Genomic DNA, 23,358 nt, shown 5'->3' on the forward strand with positions numbered 1-23,358 from the left:
CATCTCCTCCTCATGGACTGCACCAGATTTGCCAGTTCTTGCTGTGAGATGTTACCCCACTCTCCCACCAAGGCACCTGCAAGGTCCCGGACATTTCTTGGGGGAATGGCCCTAGCCCTCACCCTCTGATCCAATAGGTCCCAGACATGCTCAATGGGATTGAGATCCGGCCTTTTCTCTGGCCATGGCAGAACACTGACATTCCTGTCTTGCAGGAAATCACGCACAGAACGAGCAGTATGGCTGGTGGCATTGTCATGCTGGAGGATCAGGATGAGCCTGCAGGAAAGGTACCACATGAGGGAGGAGAATGTCTTGCCTGTAATGCACAGCATTGAGATTGCCTGCAATGACAACAAGCTCAGTCCGATGATGCTGTGACACACCGCCCCAGACCATGACGGACCCTCCACCTCCAAATCAATCCCGCTCCAGAGTACAGGCCTCGGTGTAACGCTCATTCCTTCGACGATAAATGCGAATCCGACCATCACCCCTGGTGAGACAAAACCGCGGCTCATCAGTGAAGAGCACTATTTGCCAGTCCTGTCTGGTCAGCGATGGTGGGTTTGTGCATATAGGCAACGTTGTTGCCAGTGATGTCTGATGAGGACCTGCCTTACAACAGGCCTACAAGCCCTCAGTCCAGCCTCTCTCAGCCTATTGCGTACAGTCTGAGTACTGATGGAGGGATTGTGCGTTCCTGGTGTAACTCGGGTAGTTGTTGTTGCCATCCTGTACCTGTCCCGCAGGTGTGATGTTCGGATGTAACGATCCTGTGCAGATGTTGTTACACGTGGTCTGCCACTGCGAGGACGATCAGCTGTCCATCCTGTCTTCCTGTAACGCTGTCTTAGGCGTCTCACAGTACGGACATTGCAATTTATTGCCCTGGCCACATCTGCAGTCCTCATGCCTCCTTGCAGCATGCCTAAGGCACGTTGACGCAGATGAGCAGGGACCCTGGGCATCTTTCTTTCTGGGTTTTTCCCGAGTCAGTAGAAAGGCCTCTTTAGTGTCCTAAGTTTTCATAACTGTGACCTTAATTGTCTACCGTCTGTAAGCTATTAGTGTCTTAATAACCGTTCCAGAGGTGCATGTTCATTAATTGTTTATGGTTAATTGAACAAGCATTGTTTAAACCCTTTACAATGAAGATCTGTGAAGTTATTTGGATTTTTTGAATTATCTTTGAAAGTCAGGGTCCTGAAAAATTTATGTTTCTTTTTTTGTTGAGTGTATTACTCTAAATACCCCAATTCATATAGTTAAATCCAAAAGAATACACCATTCAAACCAATGAGGGTTCGGAACTTTAAAGCCAATTGTCTCAGAAACAACTTTTTGCAGATGGAACCTTATAGTCACAAGCTCTCGAAATGTTGTCTCTGCAGCAAACTGTTGATTGGTGCATACTGGAACAAATTGAAGAGAAGGTGTATATGGTCTTTGGGATTGAGGCTGTCCTAATATGGACACCATATCATTTTTGCCTTAAGGACATTCGGTGCCAGTTCAATCTATTGCCCAGACTTAGTTCAGGAAAAACCATATGGTTAAAAGTCCTGTTGTCACTTTCTCTATGTGTGCCTTGCTCTAGAAGCCCTAGTTCTTCCCTGCATGCCATGCTGTCTGTCCAGAGCTGAGTAAAGACAGGCCAGTGTGTGTGCCCTGCTGAGAAACCGTGCTGGGCTGATAGGCTGAAGAGGACCAGCAGACAGTTATTAATGGCTGCCCATTATTTTCACCTGCTCCTGAGGTAGTGGTTTACACACTAGGGGCTCATTGTATTTCCTGCTGGTCAATATTCTGCTCTTTTAACCCTTCACAGAGGAGAGACCTTACTAGTTGTGACCTAGAGTAACGGTAGCCATTTTAGGCTACCCTCAGCCTCAAGTCTCACCCCTTTTTGTGTCAATCTCCAACACTCCTTGAGGCTGAGGGTGTCCTGAAATGGACCCCATACCAGGCTTATCTTATCTACAGCTGCTGCTTATTTACAGCTGATTTGGATTGGAAAACCTAAAGTCTTTCAGCGCCTTTCGTCGAATGATCAGACAGTGAGTTTTCTCATTAATGGAAGGAAAACACAAATGTCTTTGTAATGATTTTCTTTGCTCATCATGTTGTTGTATTTGCTACGAGGAAAACCGGTGATATTGCATCTTTCCCTGGAGATTTTGATAAAGCTGTTTGGTGTAAGCATATTCACTGAAGCGCTCTAAGCCATCTTGTTTTTCATGTCGAGTGTTGTCGTGCGAAAATCCTCGAGAGTCAGGTTGGAAAGCATTGACTTCCGACGTCAGGGAATGGAATTGGCAAATTGCATTCTGATAAATGTGTGATTCATTTTAATCACTGGCTGCTATTGAACTGCTTTCCCCAAGAACCAGCCAATGAATGAGCCAAAGGGCAGTTACGACCGACACTGTGTGTCTAGCGTATTTACCCCTGGCAACAGTTTGCCCCCATCCATTTGCTCTCCTAGAAAGGTTGTCTGGGTGGAAGCGTGCTAGGGCTATAGTGGGTGCTATCGATTGGTGTGGTCTCTGATTGTGTGTGTGTGTGATTAGGTGTATGTGTGTGTGTGCTGCTGCTGATGATCATGGCATGTTAGTCCTGTGATCCTGGCGGTCCTCTGACCCTGGTCATCTCACACCGCCTTACTAATCACAACATTGTCAGGGGATATAATTATACAGGCCTGTGTCCTCCTCCTTCTCCACTGGTGTGGAGCCATCAATAATGATCTCTATGCATGTTGCATCTACAGTTTGTGTGGAGCATCACATCCAGCTGTCTGCTAGAGCCACTGGGGAAACAGTGGGGAGTAGCAGTTAGGGAAAAGGCTTTGATTGACATTCGAGTAAACAAGCAGAGAGCGCTCTAATCTGGCTGCGTTACATAGAAGTATATTTACTACGAGGATTCGGCACCCAACTACTTTTGAGAAATAATCTGAGTGAGCATGTTATCTATTGTTCTATGTATTTGACCATTTCTGTATGGATTACTATATCACTGGACTATTACTATATCACTGGACTATTACTATATCACTGGACTATTACTATATTGGACTATTACTATATCACTGGACTATTACTATATCACTGGACTATTACTATATCACTGGACTATTACTATATCACTGGACTATTACTATATCACTGGACTATTACTATATCACTGGACTATTACTATATCACTGGACTATTACTATATCACTGGACTATTACTATATCACTGGACTATTACTATATCACTGGACTATTACTATATCACTGGACCTGAATATTACAACTGAAAACACAGCATCTGGCAAGTTTGCATTATTCCCCGGGATATTTCGGGCTTTGGTTTCTCATTCTGCACAGGTTGCATTCTGCAATCACGACACACTCAGTTATTTTGTGCTTAAACTGCAGAGCTTCCCCAGTCCAGATGAAGTGAACACAGAGTTCAAACGTTTACCAAACCCCGGCATTTATGTCAAAGTCATGTTTTCCATTATACTTTCTATCCCTGGGGAGTGGAGCAAGACGAGCGTTTTATAAAAAATAAAAAATAAAAAGTGTATTTCAACTGAAACCTGAATCCTTTGCTCTGAGGAAATTGATTTTGTCTGATATTGTAAACTAGGCTCGTCTTTCTGGCCCTGGCTGGAGTTATTGCCATGCAAACAAATTTTCACCATCAATATCCTTGATGCTAATCCCCAAATCATGTCTCAAGCTAGTTCCTTACTTTCACTGGATGCGGTCCTGCATAAATGATTTGTGTTAATATTGGCATATCTCAAGGCGAGAAAGCTTCTTTTGAAACGACGCCCACTCAAATTGGCTGGGACGACTATTCTGCAAAGGCTCAACAATGACAGTGAGTGTGCACCTGTGGTAACTGTTGCATCCCTGTGTGTGTGGATGGGTGAGCAAGCGTGTGTGTTTGTGAAAGTGTGTGTAAACCTGCATTTAGGCCACAAGGCAGGATGTTGTTGTTTCTGCCTGTTTCTACCGTTCACTCTGCTCTCGTGGTCACTGAAAACCCGGCCTTCACTGATGTAAGCCGAGCTGAGCTGCCATAACTCACTAGCCCAGGTAGCACCAGCTCGGCTCTCAACCTTTCTTGAACCTTGACCCCTTTTTTCATCAGTTGCTAGAGCTTTCAGATCTAAAGAATGCGTCTTCCCTCTCTGTTACGGAGGCTGTTATATGTGAGAACACTCTCATAGAATAATGTGTACAGAATTCGAGAGAAATAAGCTTTTTGTGCACATGAAACATTTCTGAGATCTTTCATTTCAGCTCATGAAACATTGCACCAACGCTTTACATGTTGCATTTATTTTTGTTCAGTATATTAAGTTGCATGTGTGTCTTGGCCTAAGATGAATGCTGCTCGCCTGCTCTCAATTAACCTCTGGAGACCACCACAGGCTCATGCAGTATTAATGATAGAACTCACATCATATTACTACTGCGCCTCTGGGGGGGAAAAAACAATTCCTGGTGTGTCAGTCAACCGCATCAAATTCTGACATGCTGGGGTGGTGTGGTGGTTAGCTAATTACCTCAGTGGGAGATTTACAGGATGCAGGAATTATGCTTTTGTTTCAATATTTACATGTATATCAGTATATCATTAATCATGATTGATTAATATTCAGAAGATCAAATGCTACTAATATTCTTATGCTCGTTGATAGTACACTGTATTTTCACTGCAGGAAAAAAAAAAAAGCTATGACAGACTTTGCGGTGATTTGTCTGCATCATAGTTGCCAGAAAGTCCAGGAAAGTTACAAGCTCAGCCACAGCCACACCGAGCACAAACTTGCATAGCCTTTACTCAACATCAAAACAAAATGTACGTATTAACAAATAAATCCTCTATGTTCATCGGCTCCTTGAGAGCAAACAGGAACGTTGCCTGAAACATTGCCTCGGCTGCTGTCAGTGTCTGCCCAGTCATGAATTTATGCATTCGTTTGATGGACGTCAACTAACTTCCCCTTCAGATTCTACCGAGCTAATTATAAACGTGTCGCTCGAGGCAGCGATGGATCGATCAAGCATGGGCTCTTCCAGCCATAATGATTCAATTGGGCTCCCGAGTGGTGCAGCGGTCTAAGGCACTGCGTCTCAGTGCAAGAGGTGCCACTACAGTCCCTGGTTTGAATCCAGGCTGAATCACATCCGGCTGTGATTGGGAGTCCCATATGGCGGCGCACAATTGGCCCCGTGTCGTCGGTTTGGCCAGGGTAGGCCGTCATTTTAAATAAGAATTTGTTTAACTGACTTGCTAAAGTTAAATAAAAAAAATGTTTAAAAAATATTGTGTGTGTGATAATTGCGTGCCTGTGTTAAATCCACAGCAAATCAATATTCCATAATTGACATTGCTGCAGGCCACCATTCCAGTTTAATTAAGGCCATCAGTTTAGTGACTGACCTGTGTCCTTAACCCCGTCGCCTGTTTTTGTGTTTCAGATGATGAAGTTTGCCTGGGACAACTACAAGAGCTTTGCCTGGGGCAAGAATGAGCTACGGCCCCTGACCAGGAATGGCCACATTGGGAACATGTTTGGTGAGTGGTGTTTTGTGGCCCCAGGCTCAAAAGCCCCATATGCCCTCAATGAGCTGCTCGTGAAGGTCTTACGGTCTTTATCAAAAACAGTCAAATGGTCTGCAGTCATGGACACACAATTGTCTGTGGGTCTTAGTCGACCTCTAGGTCAAAGAGTTTTCATTAATGCTAATCACTCATAGAAGAGAATGTTCTCATTGTGGAAGGTATTCTTCGCTCGTCAACATTTTAGAGACGTGCAGGTTGCGGATCCCCTGGCGACCATTATTGAATCATCTTTGATGTGTTGCATATGGTTGTACTGTAGGTGGAAAAGGCCTGCCATAGGCTTCCTGACTACCAGTGCATGTTATGTGCATTTCCACTTGTCGGTGTGTATGAACCCACCTGTCAGAATGGTTCTTTCCGGGTCCATCAGACTGTGATCTGTCCCAGCAGCCTTTATACCACCTTGTCATTGTGTGGGCATTAATCGGACATGGTACCAGAAGGTTCCTCAGGTCCCTAATGACACGTACACACACACACACACACACACACACACACACACACACACACACACACACACACACACACACACACACACACACACACACATTTGAGCGACAGGATATCCTGTGATAAAGCTTTTAATAAAAGTGTGATCAGCTTTTAATGAGGATTGGGTTTGTCTGTCTGACACGACTGAGTTCATCCACATCCTGTCTACTTGGATTGTGGAGTATTGAGGCCATTATGTGAGACAATGCTAACCTTTCTCTCCGAGGTTTGATGGCATCTCTTCGTTCTCTCTCATCGTGTCGTAGTAATACAATAATGTGTCTTCCAAATGGAACATGCATGTAAATGTGACTGTACTGTAGTATTCATGTAAATGTGACGGTACTGTAGTATTCATGTAAATGTCATGCATTATGCAAATCGGGTGATAACTCAGCCTTCTCTCCCCATGTGTTGGAATTAAGACCGACAAAAGGGACCTTATCCAACCCTTTGCATGATATCCGGTTGTATTTCATAGCCCTACAGATGTAGGATTTAATTTGATCAACCTGCAGGACATTTAAAACTTGGAGTGTATTTGAGGTTTTAAAAGGCTTCTAAAGTTAGCCATTTCCATTTTGAAAGTTCAAACCGGATTTTCCCTGACGAAAAATGTATCAACCCCTGCTAAAATGTCAATTCATCACAATCCACATAATAATTCTGTGACGTAGAAGTCCGTCACTGGCCGCGGGCAGCATTTGGTTCTTTAACGCTCGCACACATTCATCACTCCTCCCTGCTCCATTATCAGATAAGGTAACAATGTGGGTCGACACACAAGTTAACTTCTCTGTCTTAGTACGTACATTTCACACTTATGTCAATGTTCATATTTAATACGAGCAATATGTATTTTACGTATCGATGTTATGGATGAGCGCGTTGTGTGTTTGTTCTGTTCCTCTCTCCATCTCTGTAGCTTCCGGGTATGCTGGATAAGGACCCAAGCTAAGGGAATTGGGCTGACTTTGTAGTGCCTGTCCCAAATGGCTCATTAATGTAAATGTGCATATTGAAAGACACTGTCAGTAGTGATGTCATTTTGTAACTGTTATGTTGTGATATTGTTTCATAAACATGTTGCAATGTATATACTTTAGTACGTTTAATTAATGGAAATGTAGGTTTGACGAGGTAATTGCTTAATTAATTAGGGTTAATTGTTCTGAGGGGAGGGGCTAGCCCTACAAAAGGGGCCTCTCTTTCAGTTCATGGAGAGGCCATTATGGATTGAGCTGTGAATGGGGCAGCATTGTTTTTAGCTGTCCCATAAGGTATATATTTGATGGCAGTACTGTTGTTTTGTTTTTGTTCCGGAATCACTTTGTAAATAAACACCCTGAAGCACAGAATAACTTTTGCGGTTCCGCCATCTTTTTTATTTTGATAGCGGTTAGGTTTTCCAGTATAGCCTTCTGGCCTACTCTACGTGATAGAGGTTAGGTTTTCCAGTATAGCCTTCTGGCCTGCTCTACGTGATAGAGGTTAGGTTTTCCAGTATAGCCTTCTGGCCTGCTCTACGTGATAGAGGTTAGGTTTTTCAGTATAGCCTTCTGGCCTACTCTACGTGATAGAGGTTAGGTTTTCCAGTATAGCCTTCTGGCCTACTCTACGTGATAGAGGTTAGGTTTTCCAGTATAGCCTTCTGGCCTACTCTACGTGATAGAGGTTAGGTTTTCCAGTATAGCCTTCTGGCCTGCTCTACGTGATAGAGGTTAGGTTTTCCAGTATAGCCTTCTGGCCTACTCTACGTGATAGAGGTTAGGTTTTCCAGTATAGCCTTCTGGCCTGCTCTACGTGATAGAGGTTAGGTTTTCCAGTATAGCCTTCTGTCCTACTCTACGTGATAGAGGTTAGGTTTTCCAGTATAGCCTTCTGGCCTGCTCTACGTGATAGAGGTTAGGTTTTCCAGTATAGCCTTCTGTCCTACTCTACGTGACAAATTCACATTTCCTTTTTCTGCAGGATTATTTTCCTCCAGTAGCAAATTGACTCAAATTAAAATGTTACATCTGTAAGTAACCATCTGTGTATGGGTTATCATTATGATCATTCTGGTAAAGAACCTTTATGGTAGCTGCCTGAAAGGTCCTTTAAAGAAATATCTGTACATGTAAAGATGTGTATGAAGGCGAAGTCAGGTGCAGGAGAGCAGAGAATGAGTATGAAACTATATTATAGTTTCAAACCGGGAGCACAACAAAAGAAACGCACTCAAAAAACGGAACAGTAAAGTAAAGCGCTAAACGAACATCACAAGACATGAAAACAATTACACACAAAACATGATGGGAAACAGAGGGTTAAATACAAGTAGATTGCTTGGGGAAATGAAAACAAGACAAGACAAATGGATATATGAAAAAAAGGAGCGGCGATGGCGAGAAAGCCAATGACGTCGATCGCCGCCCGAACAAGGAGAGGAGCCGACTTCGGCGGAAGTCGTGACAGTACATTCTATTTTAAAGCAGCTTTGTAGACCTAACACATGGGAAGATCTTAAATCTTCTAAATAGTATTGAAATTGTTGCTCTACCTAATTACACAGTACCACTTAAGGTACCATTATGCAGTGAAATGTAGAAATGACACAGACAGCAGCTATTAGAGGTTAGAGGTCACCAAATTCCTACTGGTGTTTATCATTTAATTGCTTCCTTTATCTGAGTAACGTAATTAGCCTCTGTGAAATAAATATCCCCTATACTGATCAGCCAGATAGCTTATCGAAATCAGTCATCAGTAAATTTGTCTCTCAAAATTGTGTCTATTCTTTCAAGTCTCTGGGGAAAGAGATCGGCTTACTACTTCAACCCAATATCGCTAATCCCACTAAGCAAATTAACTTCCATTCCGTTGGAAATCTGACATGGTTTTCTCTCTCCACGCCCCGTTTACTAATACTGACGAACATGTGGGAAGGGAGAGGCGAGAGGTTGTCCTGTGGGTGACTGTCACACTGTGCTGGAGGAGTGCTACGTTGGAGGAAGCCAGGTGTGAAATTGGATGCTGTGTTCTTTTAATTTAATCCCATGACTAAACAGAGACGGGGGTGAGATTGGATCGTCAGTTAGCCTACTTGTCACAAGCATGTTGTAAATATGCTGAAGAGTCACTGGAACGTCCCTCCTGCTCTCTCTCTCTCTCTCTCACTCCAGACACAGACGACGCCCCTGATCGAGAGGTAGAACCCATCTGCTGCTGCCTCTCTTCTCTCTCCTCATCCTCTTTCTCTGCATCCTCCTTTTTCTTCTCTGTTTTCCTTCTCTCTTTATGATTCACGGTTTTAAGACATCACGCTTTCCCCTCTTTGCCCATGAAAAGGTTGTAAGTGCTGCTGGACAACTACAGAGAGAGGATACCGAGGATTTTAGTGCAAGTTCATTCTCACATTTTTCACAAAGTTGTGGGCGAGTAATGGCACAGTAGAAGTCTAAGTGCTGAAGGCTCTTGTGTTTATGTGTGGGAGTGCACTTCACGTGGGAGTTGACAGTACATTGATTTGTTCTGACCAACACCACCTCATTTACATCTTTTTAAAAGCATTTCATCATTAAAATTCCTTATTAACATTTTTTTCCCAAGACCCACACATATTTGCTATAACTTTCAGAATGATAAGCAGGTAACACTACACAAAGTGGCCTATGACAGGAACCAGGCAAGAACAAGTGATTTCATGATTATTCTACACGTATTATACACACTTTTATGTTGTTCTAATGCTCAGCTTGAAATATAGGGAAGGATAAGTGGCAGCATAATCTCTAACTCCTAGTTGTAATCATAGGTGTATCTAATGTAAAAAAAAAAATATTTAAAAGTCAAGTTGAATCATGAATGTCATATCACATTGTTGAATGCTGAAGCAGTTGTCGTAGTTGTACGAGCTTCAATCACTGTTTACTTAGACCTGCTGATTAATCCTTGAGAGTCTATTGACTCTTCTGGGAAGGCTTGTCACTAGATGTTGGAACATTGCTGCGGGGACTTGCTTCCATTCAGCCACAAGAGCATTAGTGATGTAGGGCACTGGCGATGGGCGATTAGACCTGGCTGGCAGTCAGCGTTCCAATTCATCCCAAAGGTGTTCGATGGGGTTGATGTCAGGGCTCTGTGCAGGCCAGTCAAATTCTTCCACACCAATCTCAACAAAGCATTTCTGTATGGATCTACCTTTGTGCACGGGGGCATTGTCATGCTGAAACAGGAAAGGGCCTTCCCCAAACTGTTGCCACAAAGTTGGAAGCACAGAATTATCTACAATGTCATTGTATGCTGTAGCTTTAAGATTTCCCTTCACTGGAACTAAGGGGCCTAGCCCGACCATGAAAAACAGCCCCCAACCATTATTCCTCCTCCACCAAACTATACAGTTGGCACTATGCATTGTGGCAGCTGGCGTTCTCCTGGCATCCGCCAAACTCAGATTAGTCTGTCGGGCTGCCAGATGGTGAAGCTTGATTCATCACTCCAGAGAACACGTTTCCACTGCTCCAAAGTCCAATGGCGGCGAGCTTTACACCACTCCAGCCGACACTTGGCATTGTGCATGGTGAGCTTAGGCTTGATCCTTCGATGACGGCTCTTCCTATCATTGTGAAGCAAAATTAGTTGGATTGTTCACCCACTAATAGGGAACTTGAGCTGGGTTTAGACCGTCGTGAGACAGGTTAGATTTACCCTGCTCGGCCTTGGAAACCCATTTCATGAAACTCCCGACAAAATATTTTATACTCCTGTCAGCAATGGGTGTGGCTGGTAATAGACACATCCACTAATTTGAAGGGCTGTCCACAGTCTTTTGCATGTATAGTGTATCTGTTTTGTTTTTGCAGAGGCTGCAACTCAATCCACTGCATCCGCCTGTGTTGCCCTTTCGCATCTGTGGTGGAAAGAGGAAGAGCTGCAGCTCTATTTGTCAGACCAGGAGATATTCTGAAAATCGGTCTTCTCACGAAAACGTCTGTAGCGGCCGAACGGTTTGGCCTACAAAACTATTAGGACCAGTCTATGGAAAGAGACTCTCGGACACAATGGCGTTACAAGTGTCACGGGACTCGTCTGAAGGTAACCCATACACATTAATGGAAGTATGAAGGGTATGGGTTTATGGGTTAAATATGTGTAGAAAATGTAATAATAATATTTCATGAGCTTTCTTATGTCTTCAAAACCTTATTCCGTGTGATACATTTGACGGTCTTTTCTGTTGTTTATGGATATGCCTTTATTGGCTATCACGTTTAATTTGGTCTCTGAGCCTCAGATGGTTCTTTGTTAGTTTTGGTATATTTGACAGACATCTATTTACACAGACAAGGCTAATTGGACAACAAGTCATCTAAATGTGTCATGGCCGGATGCTTAAAGAAAAGAAATGAGTGCTGTTGATATGCCGAGTACAATCGAAGAATGATGTTGACATACTCAATCAAGACACATTGAAACTGGATCTGTGATGGAATTGAAATCCCTATGATAGTATGGAAGGTTGGTTTAATCTTTAATGTGGTTTGAGAAATGTTGTTCTTCATGCCTTTGACTGGTAAAGGAGAGACATAATGTGTCACACTGGCAGATTAGCTTGTGTGTGTGTGTGTGTGTGCGTATGTGTTTTTGGTTTTGCTGTCCTTGGGGACCAGAAGTCCTCACAAGGATAGTAAAACAAGGACATTTCAGACAAATGTGTGCATTTCGCTGGTCCCCACAAGGAAAAAGGCTATTTTAGGCTTAGGGGTTAGGGTTACAATTAGGTTTAGGGTAGCCCTTTCCTGCAGTTGAATGACCAAAGTGCCCTCTAGTGGCCTAATTGGTAGAATGTTTTTCATAATTTCATAATTATTATTTTTTTTTAATTAAATGCCGAAAATCTGTTGTTTCTATGTCAAACAGTTCTGTTATATTTCAGTCCTCTGTGATGTATATATAGTGTAATATCGGGATGCAAACTTCAAATTGAATACATTTCAACTCCACAGTACACCTGACATGGTACCAGGTGCATTCTTTTTTTGAGCCCATAACCATGTGTGTGAGGTGTATACTTTTGTTTCAAAGTACATTTGGTTGACTACCAAGAAACACTCTGTGTGACCCTGATTTAGCCCACTGCAGTAAAAGATTATTAAGGGTTAGGGGATTGGGAAAATAGGCTTGTGAATGGGAATCAATAGTTTGTCCTCAAGGATAGTAAAACAAACCTGTGTGTGTGTAATGTATTCATCGCAGCCACAATCACCCACATTTGTAGTTTGACGTTTCTTAGGAGAAGTTACATTCTAATAAAAAAAAGTTGGAAGTTTACATACACTTAGGTTGGAGTCATTAAAACTTGTTTTTCAACCACTCCACAAATTTCTTGTTAACAAACTATAGTTTTGGCAAGTCAGTTAGGACATCTATTTTGTGCATGACACAAGTCATTTTCCAACAATTGTTTACAGACAGATTATTTCACATATAATTCACTGTATCAAAATTCCAGTGGGTCAGAAGTTTACATACACTAAGTTGACTGTAGCTTCTAAACAGCTTGGAAAATTCCAGAAAATGATGTCATGGCTGCAGAAGCTTCTAATAGGCTAATTGACATCATTTGAGTCAATTGGAGGTGTACCTGTGGATGTATTTCAAGGCCTACCTTCAAACTCAGTGCCTCTTTGCTTGACATCATGGGGAAATCAAAAGAAATCAGCCAAGACCTCAGAAAAAAATTGTAGACCTCCACAAATCTGGTTCATCCTTGGGAGCAATAACCAAATGTCTGATAGTACCAGGTTCATCTGTACAAACAATAGTACACAAGTATAAACACCATGGGACCACACAGCCGTCATACCGCTCAGGAAGGAGACACTTTCTGTCTCCTAGAGATGAAGATACTTTGCAGCGACAAGTGCAAAATCAATCCCAGAACAACAGCAAAGGACCTTGTGAAGATGCTAGAGGAAACAGGTACAAAAGTATCTACAGTGGGGCAAAAAAGTATTTAGTCAACCACCAATTGTGCAAGTTCTCCCACTTAAAAAGATGAGAGGCCTGTCATTTTCATCATAGGTACACTTCAACTATGACAGACAAAATTAGGGGAAAAAATCCAGAAAATTACATTGTAGGATTTTTTATGAATTTATTTGCAAATTATGGTGGAAAATAAGTATTTGGTCACCTACAAACAAGCAAGATTTCCGGCTCTCACAGACCTGTAACTTCTTCTTTAAGAGGCTCCTCTGTCCTCCACTCGTTACCTGTATTAATGGCACCTGTTTGAACTTGTTATCAGTATAAAAGACACCTGTCCACAACCTCAAACAGTCACACTCCAAACTCCACTATGGCCAAGACCAAAGAGCGGTCAAAGGACACCAGAAACAAAATTGTAGACCTGCACCAGGCTGGGAAGACTGAATCTGCAATAGGTAAGCAGCTTGGTTTGAAGAAATCAACTGTGGGAGCAATTAATAGGAAATGGAAGACATATAAGACCACTGATAATCTCCCTCGATCTGGGGCTCCACGCAAGATCTCACCCCGTGGGGTCAAAATGATCACAAGAACGGTGAGCAAAAATCCCAGAACCACACGGGGGAACCTAGTGAATGACCTGCAGAGAGCTGGGACCAAAGTAACAAAGCCTACCATCAGTAACACACTACGCCGCCAGGGACTCAAATCCTGCAGTGCCAGACGTGTCCCCCTGCTTAAGCCAGTACGTGTCCAGGCCCGTCTGAAGTTTGCTAGAGAGCATTTGGATGATCCAGAAGAAGATTGGGAGAATGTCATATGGTCAGATGAAACAAAAAATATAACTTTTTGGTAAAAACTCATCTCGTCGTGTTTGGAGGACAAAGAATGCTGAGTTGCATCCAAAAAACACCATACCTACTGTGAAGCATGGGGGTGAAAACATCATGCTTTGGGGCTGTTTTTCTGCAAAGGGACCAGGACAACTGATCCGTGTAAAGGAAAGAATGAATGGGGCCATGTATCATGAGATTTTGAGTGAAAACCTCCTTCCATCAGCAAGGGCATTGAAGATGAAACGTGGCTGGGTCTTTCAGCATGACAATGATCCCAAACACAACGCCCGGGCAACGAAGGAGTGGCTTCGTAAGAAGCATTTCAAGGTCCTGGAGTGGCATAGCCAGTCTCCAGATCTCAACCCCATAGAAAATCTTTGGAGGGAGTTGAAAGTCTGTGTTGCCCAGCAACAGCCCCAAAACATCACTGCTCTAGAGGAGATCTGCATGGAGGAATGGGCCAAAATACCAGCAACAGTGTGTGAAAACCTTGTGAAGACTTACATAAAACGTTTGACCTCTGTCATTGCCAACAAAGGGTATATAACAAAGTATTAAGATGAAATGTTGTTATTGACCAAATACTTATTTTCCACCATAATTTGCAAATAAATTCATTAAAAAAATTTTTTTTCTCATTTTGTCTGTCATAGTTGAAGTGTACCTATGATGAAAATGACAGGCCTCTCATCTTTTTAAGTGGGAGAACTTGCACAATTGGTGGCTGACTAAATACTTTTTTGCCCCACTGTATATCCACAGTAAAATGAGCACTATATCGACATAACCTGAAAGGCCGCTCATCAAGGAAGTAGCCACTGTTCCAAAACCGCCACAAATAAGCCAGACTACGGTTTGCAACTGCTCATCGGGACAAAGATCATACTTTTTGGAGAAATGTCCTCTGGTCTGATGAAACAAAAACATAACTTTTTGGCCATGATGACCATCGTTATGTTTGGAGGAAAAAGGAGAGGCTTGCAAGCCGAAGAACACCATCCCAACTGTGAAGCACGGGGGTGGCAGCATCATGTTGTTTGGGTGCTTTGCTGCTGGAGGGACTGGTGCACTTCACAAAAGATGGCAAATTATGTGGATATAGGGAAATTATGTGGATATATTGAAACAACATCTCAAGACATCAGTCAGGAAGTTAAAGCTTGGTACAACATTTTTATTTTACCTTTATTTAACTAGGCAAATTCTTATTTTCAATGACAGCTTTGATACAGTGGGTTAACTGCCTTGTTCAGGGGCAGAACGACAGATTTTTACCGTGTCAGCTCAGGGATTCGATCTTGCAACCTTTCGGTTACTAGTCCAAGGCCATCATTGAATATAATAATTTGTTCTTAACTGACTTGCCTAGTTAAATAAAGGTAAAATAAAACAAATGTAAATAAAAACAGCCTATAGGGAGGAGGTCAGAGAACTGACAGTGTGGTGCCAGGACAACAACCTCTCCCTCAATGTGAGCAAGACAAAGGAGCTGATCGTGGACTACAGGAAAAGGCGGGCCGAACAGGCCCCCATTAACATCAACGGGGCTGTAGTGGAGCAGGTCGAGAGTTTCAAGTTCCTTGGTGTCTACATCACCAACGATCTATCATGGTACAAACACACCAAGACAGTCGTGAAGACAGCACTACAAAACCTTTTCCCCCTCAGGAGACTTTGGCATGGGTCCCCAAATCCTCAAAAGGTTCTGCAGCTGCACCATCGAGAGCATCCTGACCGGTTACATCACCGGTATGGCAACTGCTCGGCACCATCAGGCGCTACAGAGGGTAGTGCGTACGGCTCAGTATATCACTGGGGCCAAGCTTCCTGCAATCCAGGACCTATATACCAGGCGGTGTCAGAGGAAAGCCCATAACATTTTCAGAGACTCCAGTCACTCAAATCATAGACTGTTTTCTCTGCACGGCAAGCGGTACCGGAGTGCCAAGTCTAGGACCAAAAGGCTCCTTAACAGCTTTTACTCCCAAGCCATAAGACTGCTGAACAATTAATCAAATGGCCACCGGACTATTACATTGACCCCCCCAACCCCCTCCATTTGTTTTGTACAATGCTGCTACTCGCTGTTTATTATCTATGCATAGTCACCTCACCCCTTCCTACATGTACAAATTACCTCTAACCTGTACCCCCGCACACTGACTTGGTACCGGTACCCCCTGTATATAGCCTTGTTATTCTTATGTTATTGTGTTACTTTTTCTTTTTTTAATTTAGTCAATATTTTTCTTAACTCTTCTTGAACTGCACTGTTGGTAAAGGGCTTGTCAGTAAGCATTTCACGTAAGGTCTACACTTGTTGTATTTGGCGCATGTGACAAATAAAGTTTGATTTGACATATTTTTTTTTCTCTCTCTCTCTATATATATATATATATATATTAAATTCAAGGGGCTTTATTGGCATGGGAAACATATGTTGACATTGCCAAAGAAAGTGATGTAGATAATAAACAAAAGTGAAATAACCAACAAAAATGAACAGTAAACATTACACTCACAGAAGTTCCAAAATAATAAATACATTTCAAGTGTCTTATGTATATATACAGTATGGTAACGATGTGCAAATGGTTAAAGTACAAAAGGGAAAATAAATAAACATATATGGGTTTTATTTACACTTCATTGGTTGACCTTTTCTTGTGGCAACAGGTCACACATCTTGCTGCTGTGACGGCACACTGTGGTATTTCACCCAGTAGATATGGGAGCTTATCAAAATTGGGTTTGTTTTCGAATTCTTTGTGGATCTGTGTAAACTGAGGGAAATATGTGTCTTTCTCTCTCTCAATTTCAATTCCCTTTCTCTTTCTTTCTCTCTCTCACACACACGCGCGCAAACGCCCACGTGCACACACACTGTGCAGTGATTATCTTAGGTCAGCTTGAAGTGCTCATTTAGCTGGACAGGTAGTTAAGGCTTCCCTGGCTGGCAGACAGAAGATTTCTGTAGTCTGAATTGGAGCTTGAGAGTTGTGCCTCAGCCAACACACATCATTACAGGGGGATAGCTGATGGACAGGAGAGTCGGCAAAGGCAAGGACATGTGCAGCAACTGTCACTGCCTTCTGAGAGAAGAAGCAGATCGCCTGGAGTAAGGGATGATGAAGGGGATGATGAGAAGGCTTCAGGAGTGTCATAACATCCAAGGCTTGCGGCTAGGAAAATACTTGTATATGTATAGATATGGAGAGAAACTTTCGGAGTAGGGAGGGTAGCATAAAGTCATGCAGGGACACTTGTTAATATTTAGAGAATTGCCAGAGAAAACACTTAAGCACGTTGAATAATTTTGAGAGTTTGGCTCGGGAGCTCTCGCTGGTGCCCTAGTTTTATGAGTGTTTAAACTAAAAATAATCTTGTGACATTCTTCTTCAAGCGTGCATATTATCTGTGAGGCTGATTCGAAGCAAGCACCAGGCGGCAGGTGTTCCCTGTTTTTGAACAGAGCTAGAGTTTGAGCAATAGTACGATGTAAAAGGAAGAACAGGAGGTGAACGTGATGTACTGGATCAACTCTCAATCCCACAGATTAGCCCTGGAAGAAACATAGCAAAGGGGACCCTGAGTTTGGGAATGAGAGTTGGCTGTATTATTATTTTCCTTTAAGTTTATTGAATACAGTTAAACAGATCCATATTTTGGGGGGAATCATCAAGATTACCGTTGTGCTGGAGTTTTTCTTATTTTTAATAGTATGCTTTCAGCTCCATCTACCTAGTATCACGTTAAGGTGTATGAGTTTAATGTTTATTGAATACAGCCTTTAGCATTCACTTGAATTCACCCAGGCAGTGATTCCCTGAATTTTTAAAGACGGAAGTATAGCCTACTCTTGTTGTTGTCGTTGCTGTTCTCCCTCGCTCCCCCAGACTCCTAACACCGTATCATTCCATGTCCAAATCACTCAAACCAAATTTCAGAGGACAAGTTGATTGTTCATTTTGTTCAACCTCTAGGTCAAACAAACAAGGCTTACAAACCCTCCAAATACAAAAGAAAGGTATCAATTCAGTACCACTCCATTGTGAATAGCAATCAAGGCTTTGGGCTCTTTGACCCCAGGGTTATTTCCTCGCCTTCGTACTTGGCTCGGAAGCAGCAGCTAAAGAGGAGAGAATATATTTCATGTCAACCCCGTCTGCCCATTATGTGTCCTTGGAAACCTTGGCCTTCTTTCACCCCCCCCCCCCCATCATCACAGAAGAGAGAAGAATAAATGGAAGAAAGAAAACATGGGCTGACTTTCAAACACCCTTCGAGATCTCCGGCTGCTGTGAGGAATAGGATTAGGCGGCGAGCTCCAGGAACGGTCGTCTGAAAGCTCTCTGTAAAAACTGCTCATAAACAGACCGTTGCTTCAGGCCAACACTGCCACATAAACCCACGAGTAAATCCTTCCTTTGTGTCTCTGCTTACTGAGACAAAAAAACGGTGATGGAAATGCTAACCAAGATTATGTCCTAGTTTTCTAGATTGTCACACATAGACCCTACAGTGCCAGTAACTTGTCAATGTCTTTCACACCAATAGGTGTCCACTCGATGAGTTTTGATGATACTTTTTTTTTTTTTTCTGCACCATGACTCTCATTTTGATTTATTTTTGAAAAGGTAAGGCTTCTTTCCTAGCCTCTGCCTATTCTGTCCCCTTCCGACCCTGAGCTTTATTGTTGTGGATCGATCAGAAAATGATGCAAGTCATTCCCGTATCCCATTAAAACAAATGGGGACAGTATCACTTCCTCTTCATGCTCACTAATGCGAGGCGAACCATCCCCAAGCCTTAATAGGGGCTTAAAGGGATGTTCATCCACTGTGAGCGATGTCATTACCACGGCTTTAGAATATGTGGATCACTAACTTAAGCACACGCTGTAGCATACAGAGCAAACCCACCGCAGCCAGATGCTGAGGAGAACATAGTGATCATAACAGTACAGGAGAAAAGGACACGACATTAGCAGTCACAGCATCACTTTTCCCTGTGGAGCACAATATTGTCCTCCAATAGTTGTTCTATCCTTAAACAATGCATCTCTTATGGCTAGTAATTGGATTGTCTACACGCAGTGTTTTTGGCAGTTCTCTCTCTCTCTCTCCCCAACACAAAGAGACGGAACGCCCCACTCTCTCCTCGCTCCCCTTTGCAATTTCCTCTTGCCCTTTATCTTATCGCGGTGTCCTTTCTCAAAATATATTTTTATTTCCCTCGTTTCATCCCCCTCGGTAGTCTCTACACCTCTGCCGCCCCCCCCCCCTTCTCCTCTTTTCTTATTTTCTCTCCTCCCATGAGATGCAATTAAAAAGCACCAGCCTTCTCAGAATGCGACACGGGCCTACCCCTCAGCCCCTATGTGGACCCCAGGAAGAGTAACTGATGCTTTTGCAGCGGCTAATGGGGATCCTAATAAATACCAAATACCCCTTGACCTTTTGCGCACAGCACACCCAGGTACCATTTAAACCAGAGGCGTTTATAGAAGAAACCCACAAGCACTTCAATCGTCGTAAAAGCAGCATGGAGCACGGAGAAGGCCATGTGGAAGCTCAATAGAAGCCGATCGATGCCCCCAGGTGATGAAGTTGAGGGTATTTATTATTGAAGAATCCTCTTCCCTCTTCTTCCACAGAGGTGGGATCAGAGTGGAAACCTTTTAGAGACCAGTTGGTGGTCCGTGGATCCCCTCGATCCCTTCCCTCTGATGGATAGGAATTTCTGATATAGCCAGGGTGAATTATTATGATGTGAGTAGGAGAAAAAACGGAGACGTAGAGAGGCCTAAGATTCTGAAGGCATCTTTAGAGAGTGCCAGTCTGTATAGATACTGTCACAGTGAATAAAAACCATACGGGAGACACACGCTGGCACCATGGTTCCGAGTGTCAAGTCGACCTTGAAGCCCCATCATTCGCAGTCCTCCCTTTTCTGTTATCCAGAGATGTTTTTTATTGAAGGCGTTGAACTGGGAAGCATCCTAACATTATTGCCATTCCATCCACCACCCTCCCACCTGTATAGAGAGCACACAGTTCTTTCCCACTCTCCAATTATGTCCCAGAGTGCATCTGGTCTCAGGGGTAGTGTGCATTCGGTGAAGGTGCCAGTAGGGAGGGGTAAATAAGGTGGGAGGACCTTTTTGTCAGGGTTAAATGAAGGGCAAATGACGCCTCTACTCTGACTGTCAAATAATACATACAAGCCGAACGAAGGGTCAACCCCACCCGTTCACACCCGCCTCGCCCCCGCTTACTTCCCCTCATCCCACAGGCACTGTGATGGGTGACACACAGTGTGGAAGATATCATCTACTGTATATCTCCATAGCGACAGAGCCCCAGGTGACAAGTCACTTTCCCAACCCCCGCCCCCCTCCCCTGTCACTTCTCTCACCCTGGAGACCCAGTCCCAACCCTCCTTTCAATCTCACAGATCTGATGTTGAACCAATAAGGTTTCCATCGTTCTCTCCAGCAAGACACAAATCATCATAATTATAGTCTTGTGTGTGCTGGGGGATGGGCATACGGTATCTTTCACACATACACTGTCTTTCAAATGTGATGCTTTTCCCACCATTGAAACCTCTTAAGGATCGGACCCTTTTTTTCAATTTTCACCTAAAATGACATGCCCAAATCTAATTGCCTGTAGCTCAGGACCTGAAGCAAGGATATGCATATTCTTGATACCATTTGAAAGGAAACACTTTGAAGTTTGTGGAAATGTGAAATGAATGTAGGAGAATGTAACACATTAGATCTGGTAAAAGATAATAGAAAGAAAATATATAGATTTTTCATCTTTGAAATGCAAGAGAAAGGCCAATATATGACTTAGGAATCTAGGCACAATTTAGATTTTGGCCACTAGAGAGCAGCAGTGTATGCGCAAAGTTTTAGACTGATCCAATGAACCATTGCATGTCTGTTCAAAATGTTGTATCAAGACTGCCCAAATGTGCCTAATACATTTTCAAGTTCATAACTGTGCACTCTACTCAAACAATAGCATGGCATTCTTTAACTGTAAAATGTACTGTAAATTGGACAATGCAGTTAGATTAATAAGAATTTAAGCTTTCTGCCCACATCAGATATGTCCTGGGAAATGTTCTGGTTACTTACAAGCTCATGCTAATCACATTAGGCTAAGTTAGCTCAACCGTCCTGCGGGGGGGGGACACCCTATCCTGTAGAGGTTATTAAACAAACACCAGTTATGAGATGCAGTAGATATGTATAGCTCTCATTATTCTACCTACTGTACTTTTCTAAGGGATTGTACAGTAGTTGTCTTCTTAGAGGCAGATATTCTACACAGCACAATGTTTTCTTTGCTAGGTCTCAGGGAATAGGAAGACTTAGCTTCTAGCATATGGAGAAGATTTTCCCTAAGAGACGCATGTAAGAAGGGTTGTGTTATGATGAGCTTCTATTGGCTGTCATGGACAAAGTGGAGTTGTTATTATATATGGTGCATTTTGAAAGTATTCAGACCCCTTTTACGAAATGTTCTTACTTTATAGCCTTACTCTAAAATGGATTACATTTATTTATTTACCCTAATCAAATCAAATTGTATTGGTCACATACACATATTTAGCAGATGTTATTGCGGGTGTAGCGAAATGCTTGTGTTCCAAGCTCCAACGGTGCAGTAGTATCTTACAATTCACAACAATACACAAATCTAAATGTAAAATAATGGAATAAAGAAATATATCAATTAAAATATTAGTACAAAAATAAAGAAATATATAAATATTAGGACGAGAAATATATAGATATTAGGACAAGACACACCTGTCAATATAAGGTCCCATAGTTGACAGTGCATGTCAGAGCAAAAACCAAGCCATAAGGTCGACGGAATTGTCCATAGAGCTCCGAGACAGGATTGTGTCGAGGCACAGATCTGAGGAAGGGTAGCAAAAAATGTCTACAGCATTGAAGGTCCCCAAGAACACAGTGGCCTCCATCATTCTTAAATGGAAGAAGTTTGGAACCACCAAGACTCTTCCTAGAGCTGTAGGAATAAACTGTCTAAATACCTGTTTTCGCTTTGTCATTATTGGGTATTGTGTGTAGATTGATGAGGAGAAAAGAACCCAATTTAATCCATTTTAGAATAAGGCTGTAACGTAACAAAATGTGGAAAAAGTCAAGAGGTCTGAATACTTTCCGAATGCCCTGTATATACAGCAATTAATGCATGAATTCAGATTTCACAGTTTGGAGTGCAGCGTCTTGTTATTTAATGTGTTATTGCCAAGGAACCATCTATTGAATGGGAGTTGCCACCTGCTTCTCTCGTCTCATTAGCAAATCTAGCATACATTCCAGGAGGGAAATCTGTGGCAGGAAACAAGTATATTCTGAAAGCTTACTGTTTCTCCGTGCATGAGATAATACAGACGTTGCGTTCCACGTTTTGTAAAAATGCCACATATCATTATATATATATATATACATACATTTTTTTAACCTTTATTTAACTAGGCAAGTCAGTTAAGAACAAATTCTTATTTACAATGACGGCCTATTTTCACTGCTTCCTATTAGGTGCAGGGGTGCAACAGGTAAGCAGTCTACTGTACGTGTAGGTGATAACAGTATGTAAGAGGTACAGTAGTGTACAGTGATAGTATGTACATTAAGGAGAGATCAGCTCCACAGCTAGTCTCTGACTGTACGCTGTGGAAGAAGACCACCTGTCAGTACAGGTTTCTCCTTGCGCTGGATGATGGCAGACCTGGCTGCACTGCTCTGCTGCTGCTGGCACTGGAGCAAATGCAACAGCCTGGAGCCTACAGGCCCCTACAGGTTCCCATGCACTGCTCCAGCCTCTAGTACAGCTTCACAAGTCTCCTTTCTGGAGACTCAGCTGGGGTCCACAGACTTGCATGGACATCAGAGGGAGCAGAGGAAACTAGCTAGTGGGGTGTGCTAGAAAAAGTAGCTAGCTGAGTGAGCTAGCCGAAAAGTACCTAGTGAGCTAGCCGAGAACTGGTAGGAATAGGTACCGATTACAGACTGAGCTACCGTAGAGCTAGCAGAAAGAGCCAGCCTAGAGCTAGCAGAAAGAGCCAGCCAGATAGACAGCCTAGAGCTAGCAGAAAGAGCCAGCCAGATAGCCAGCCTAGAGCTAGCAGAAAGAGCCGGTCAGTGAGGCAGCCAAGAGCTAGCAGAAAGAGCCAGCCTAGAGCTAGCAGAAAGAGCCAGCCAGATAGCCAGCCTAGAGCTAGCAGAAAGAGCCGGTCAGTGACCCAGCCTAGAGCTAGCAGAAAGAGCCAGCCAGTGAGGCAGCCTAGAGCTAGCAGAAAGAGCCGGTCAGTGAGCCAGCCTAGAGCTAGCAGAAAGAGTCAGCCAGTGAGGCAGCCTAGAGCTAGCAGAAAGAGC

The 23,358-nt window shown here is 43.0% G+C and overlaps 1 protein-coding gene across 1 annotated transcript in view; it reads left to right on the forward strand.

Annotated features, from left to right (window-relative positions):
- LOC115141202 (mannosyl-oligosaccharide 1,2-alpha-mannosidase IA-like) overlaps window positions 1-23,358 on the forward strand; it is a 240,448-nt gene that overhangs the window by 118,150 nt on the left and 98,940 nt on the right. Inside the window, exon 2 of the mRNA XM_029679931.2 lies at window positions 5,490-5,586. Within this exon, the coding sequence (XP_029535791.2) occupies window positions 5,490-5,586 (97 nt within the window). The remainder of the gene's footprint in view (window positions 1-5,489; window positions 5,587-23,358) is intronic.

Source organism: Oncorhynchus nerka, linkage group LG14 (assembly GCF_034236695.1).
Source record: "Oncorhynchus nerka isolate Pitt River linkage group LG14, Oner_Uvic_2.0, whole genome shotgun sequence".
Classification (NCBI taxonomy): domain Eukaryota; kingdom Metazoa; phylum Chordata; class Actinopteri; order Salmoniformes; family Salmonidae; genus Oncorhynchus; species Oncorhynchus nerka.